This window comes from Nerophis ophidion, linkage group LG26, assembly GCF_033978795.1.
Source record: "Nerophis ophidion isolate RoL-2023_Sa linkage group LG26, RoL_Noph_v1.0, whole genome shotgun sequence".
Lineage (NCBI taxonomy): Eukaryota > Metazoa > Chordata > Actinopteri > Syngnathiformes > Syngnathidae > Nerophis > Nerophis ophidion.
Window position 1 is genome coordinate 30,927,377 of NC_084636.1, and position 5,427 is coordinate 30,932,803.

The following is a 5,427-nucleotide window of genomic DNA, read 5'->3' on the forward strand; positions in this document are numbered from 1 at the left end:
TTATTTAATAGTTAAATGTTTAATTTGTAATTTAATTAGTTAAATATTTTAAATAGATAAATCCTGTTTTGTATTATTTTACTTATAATTAGTTCCATCCATTTTCTACCGCTTATTCCCTTTTGGGGTCGCGGGGGACGCTGGCGCCTATCTCAGCTACAATCGGGCGGAAGGCGGGGTACACCCTGGACAAGTCGCTCTTAACTAACAATGAATAAAATAGTAAAACACAATATTTGATTAAAATATGTAACTAATTAAACAATAAATTCAACATTTATGACCTTTCTTTTTCTGCGATGAGGTGGCGACTTGTCCAGGGTGTACCCTGCCTTCCGCCCGATTGTAGCTGGGATAGGCGCCAGCGCCCCCCGCAACCCCAAAAGGGAATAAGCGGTAGAAAATGGATGGAACTAATTATAAATAAAATAATACAAAACAGGATTTAATTACAAATGTAATTAGTTAAGGCGGCGTACACCCTGGACAAGTCGCCACCTCATCGCAGAAAAACAAAGGTCATAAATGTTTAATTTACTGTTTAGTTAGTTACATATTTTAAACAAATATTGTGTTTTACTATTTTATTCATTGTTAGTTAAATGTTTAATTTATCATTTAATTAGTTAAATATTTTTAATGAATACATTTTGGTTTTTTTATATATTATTTAATAGTTAAATGTTTAATTTGTAATTTAATTAGTTAAATATTTTAAATAGATAAATCCTGTTTTGTATTATTTTATTTATAATTAGTTCCATCCATTTTCTACCGCTTATTCCCTTTTGGGGTCGCGGGGGACGCTGGCGCCTATCTCAGCTACAATCGGGCGGAAGGCGGGGTACACCCTGGACAAGTCGCTCTTAACTAACAGTGAATAAAATAGTAAAACACAATATTTGTTTAAAATATGTAACTAATTAAACAATAACTTAAACATTTATGACCTTTGTTTTTCTGCGATGAGGTGGCGACTTGTCCAGGGTGTACGCCGCCTTCCGCCCGATTGTAGCTGAGATAGGCGCCAGCGTCCCCCGCGACCCCAATAGGGAATAAGCGGTAGAAAATGGATGGAACTAATTATAAATAAAATAATACAAAACAGGATTTATCTATTTAAAATATTTAACTAATTATATTACAAATTTAATTAGTTAAGGCGGCGTACACCCTGGACAAGTCGCCACCTCATCGCAGAAAAACAAAGGTCATAAATGTTTAATTTATTGTTTAATTAGTTACATATTTTAAACAAATATTGTGTATTCGTTGTTAGTTAAATGTTTAATTTATCCTTTAATTAGTTAAATATTTTTAAAAAATACATTTGGTTTTTTTTATATATTATTTAATAGTTAAATGTTTAATTTGTAATTTAATTAGTTAAATATTTTAAATAGATAAATCCTGTTTTGTATTATTTTATTTATAATTAGTTAAATATGTTAAATATATATATATTTTTTATTTATTATTATTATTAATGAAATGGTTAATTTATTATTTAATCAGTATACAAAATGGCATCTCAGTTGCCAAAGTGTGCACCTTGTTCAATTGACAGTCATGTGGTGTAAGACCCTGCGATGAGGTGGCGACTTGTCCAGGGTGTACCCCGCCTTCCGCCCGTTGTAGCTGAGATAGGCGCCAGCGCCCCCCGCGACCCTGAAAGGGAATAAGCGGTAGAAAATGGATGGATGGATGGTGTAAGACCACCTTCATTTTTGAACAGTAAAATATTTCTTTCCACCCCGAAATCCGGAGATTTTATGACCGCCACAAATAAATACTGTTGTCAAACATCACTTTTCGCACGTTTTGTACCAAGACTCCTTCTCTCTCTCGGACTCAACACGGTAAATATTGAGCCAAAGACCCTTTTCCTGATCATCCATCCAGGAAGATGACCAAATGTCTCCCTTGCAGATTCTTCTACCGGGCGTGTCAAGGCACGCTGTTCCCCAGCCCGCTCCACGTCGGACGCCAGCTGGACAAACTCCCCGCCGAGACACGCAGGAACCTCCTGAGCCTGGGCGGGGTCGCGGCGGGGCCACAAGCGGGCCCCGAGCCCCCCGCTGCCTGGCGGGCGATGCCCACGTCTCCCAATAGTCCGTCGTCTCTGCACACGCCACTTCCTGGAAACACGGACGCTCTACTTAACGCCGCAGGGAAGTCTCCGCCCCCTCCCGCCAAAGACCCCCGGCTCCTCCACGAGACGCCGGAGCGGCCCGACGCCAGCCTGTCCGTGCGGATCACCCCGGCGGACGGCGGCCCGCGCCGCGTCAAGTACACCAGGACTTCTGAGGGAAGTCTGGAACGCGACACAGCGTGAATATTTGCACCAGCAGTTTTTTATTGTCTTTTTCAATTCGGTACTTTATTTCACAAAGATGCTTTTATTTTGGCAACCGGATGATGTTTATATTCAAGGCAAAAGCCTGCCCGACGTGTTTTATTTGTTCGTTTGACATCTCAGTGCTGGTCTCAGAGTTCTCCTTCTGCTGCTGGATTTGACCTTTTTTTTATCTCTTTTTTTTTATTGCGTGTTTTTAAAAAAATAGCACAATCAGCACAAAGTCACATGATCTCAGTACAAAGAGACACACTGAAAAGCGAAAATGTTTAATGGACTAAAACCAAAAATGACATGAAAGGTTGTGCAGGGTTAGAAAAATAACTATTCAACAGTTAAAAATGTCAAAAATGATCACGCAAACTCATATTTTTTTGTTTATTCCTCATCATAATTCACTTATGCCATATCTTTTTTTGTTTTTGAGTGTGGCTCTAATACTTAGGAGAGTAAGATGTCTTTTTATGCAAGCAAACAGAAAAATGGATTTGCAACCAAAACATATATTTAAACACAAAAAAAATATTTACATTTTAAACAAAAAACATCTGAAATTTAAATAAATATTTTCAAACAAAAAAATGTTTAAAAGATAAATGTTTAAAAACAAAAATGAAATACAAATGTTTGTTTTTCCAAGCAAAAATAGGTGTTTAAATGCATTTGAATTTCAATATCAAAAATGTATTTGAAATTAAAAGAAAATATTTTCAAACAAAAAATGTATTTGAAATTTTAAAATAAAATACTTTGTATTTGAAATTTAAAATATATTCTCAAACCAAAAATGTATTTCAAATCATCCATCCATTTTTCTACTACTTGTATAAAATATTTAAAAACAAAGCAATAAAATAAATAAAAATAAATACTCTTTTTTTTTTAAACAAATGTTTGTTTTTCCAAGCCAAAATAGGTGTTTAAATGCATTTTAATTTCAATATCAAATACTTTCAGACAAAAAAATGTATTTGAAATTAAAAGAAAATATTTTCAAACAAAAAATGTATTTGAAATTTAAAAATAAAATACTTTGTATTTGAAATTTAAAATATATTCTCAAACCAAAAATGTATTTCAAATCATCCATCCATTTTCTACTACTTGTATAAAATATTTAAAAACAAAACAATCAAATAAAAAAATTTATACTCTTTTTTTAAACAAAACATTTATTTGAAATTTTAAAACATTTTTAAGAAAAAAAAACAAACATTTAGAATAAAAAACAGATTTGAAATTAAAAGTTTTTTCAAATCAAAAATAGATTCGACATTTTTAAACAAAAATGGATTTTAAGTAAAAAAATAAATATGTAAAAATAAAGGATACATCTGAAAAGTAATAAAATTTAAAATTCAAACAAAAAAATGGATTTCAAATTTCAAAAATGTTCAAAACATAAATTGGATTTGACAAAGAAAATATTTTCACACACAAAACGGATTTGAAATTTAAAAGATATGTTCAAACGAAAATGTATTTGAAATTATTAAATGTTTAAAAACAAAATCATTAATTTGAAATATAATCTTTTTTGAAACAAGAAATGAATTTGAAATTTAAAAACATTTTTAAACAAAAAATGAATTTGAAATTTAAAAATAAAATACTTTCAAACAAACAAAAATCAGATTCGAACTGTTTTAGTATATTTTCAAACAAAAAGTTTATTTCTAATTAACCATCAATTTTCTACCACTTGTATAAAATATTTAAAAACAAAACAAGTAAAAATAGTATTTTTTAAACAAAATATTTATTTGAAATTTTAAAACATTTTAATTTGAAATTTAAAGAACGTATTTTAAAACAAAAAAATGAATTTAACATATGTTTAAACAACAATTGATTTCAAATTAAAAAGTAAATATTTGCAAATAAAAGATAAAGCTGAAATTTAAAAAATGTATAAAATTAAAACAAAAAATGGATTTCAAATTTAAAACATTTTGACAAAGAAAATATTTTCACACACAAAACGGGTTTGAAATTTAAAAGATATTTTCAAACAAAAATGTATTTGAAATTATTAAATGTTTAAAAACAAAAACATTAATTTGAAATATAAATAATCGTTTTTGAAACACGAAATGTATTTGAAATTTAAGAACATTTTTAAACAAAAAATGAATTTGAAATTTAAAAATAAAATACTTTCAAACAAACAAAAATCAGATTCGAAATGTTTTAATATATTTTCAAACAAAAAGTTTATTTCTAATCAACCATCAATTTTCTACCACTTGTATAAAATATTTTAAAACAAAACAAGTAAAAATAGTCTTTTTAAACAAAATATTTATTTGAAATTTTAAAACATTTAAAAAAATGAATTTAACATATGTTTAAACAAAAATGGATTTCAAATTAAAAAATAACTATTTACAAATAAAAGATAAAGCTGAAATTTAAAAAATAAAATAAAATTAAAACAAAAAATGGATTTCAAATTTAAAACATTTTGACAAAGAAAATATTTTCACACACAGCGGATTTGAAATTTAAAAGATATTTTTAAACAATGTATTTCAAATTATAGTGTTTAAAAACAAAAACATTAATTTTAAATATAAATAATTTTTGAGACAAAACATCCATCCATTTCTACCGCTTATTCCCTTCTGGGCTCGCAGGAGGCGCTGGCGCCTATCTCAGCTACAATCGGGCGGAAGGTGGAGTACACCCTGGACAAAATATTTATTTGAAATTTAAAAAAAATTTCACACAAAAAATGTATTTTACATTTAAAAATAAAATACTCATATATTTATGTTATATAAATACTTATAATAAAAAACAGGTTAGAAATTAAAAGAAAATATTTTCACACACAGCGGATTTGAAATTTTTAAACAATGTATTTCAAATTATAGTGTTTAAAAACAAAAACATTAATTTCAAATATAAATAATCTTTTTTGAGACGAAACATCCATCCATTTCTACCGCTTATTCCCTTCTGGGCTCGCAGGAGGCGCTGGCGCCTATCTCAGCTACAATCGGGCGGAAGGCGGAGTACACCCTGGACAAAACATTTATTTGAAATTTTAAAAAAAATTCACACAAAAA

The 5,427-nt window shown here is 29.6% G+C and overlaps 1 protein-coding gene across 1 annotated transcript in view; it reads left to right on the forward strand.

The window, feature by feature from the left end:
• Positions 1-2,858, forward strand: part of atp10a (ATPase phospholipid transporting 10A) — a 193,140-nt gene extending 190,282 nt beyond the window's left edge. Inside the window, 1 exon segment of the mRNA XM_061887950.1 lies at positions 1,930-2,858. Within this exon segment, the coding sequence (XP_061743934.1) occupies positions 1,930-2,335 (406 nt within the window). The 3' untranslated portion in view covers positions 2,336-2,858.
• The last annotated feature ends 2,569 nt before the right edge of the window (positions 2,859-5,427 follow it).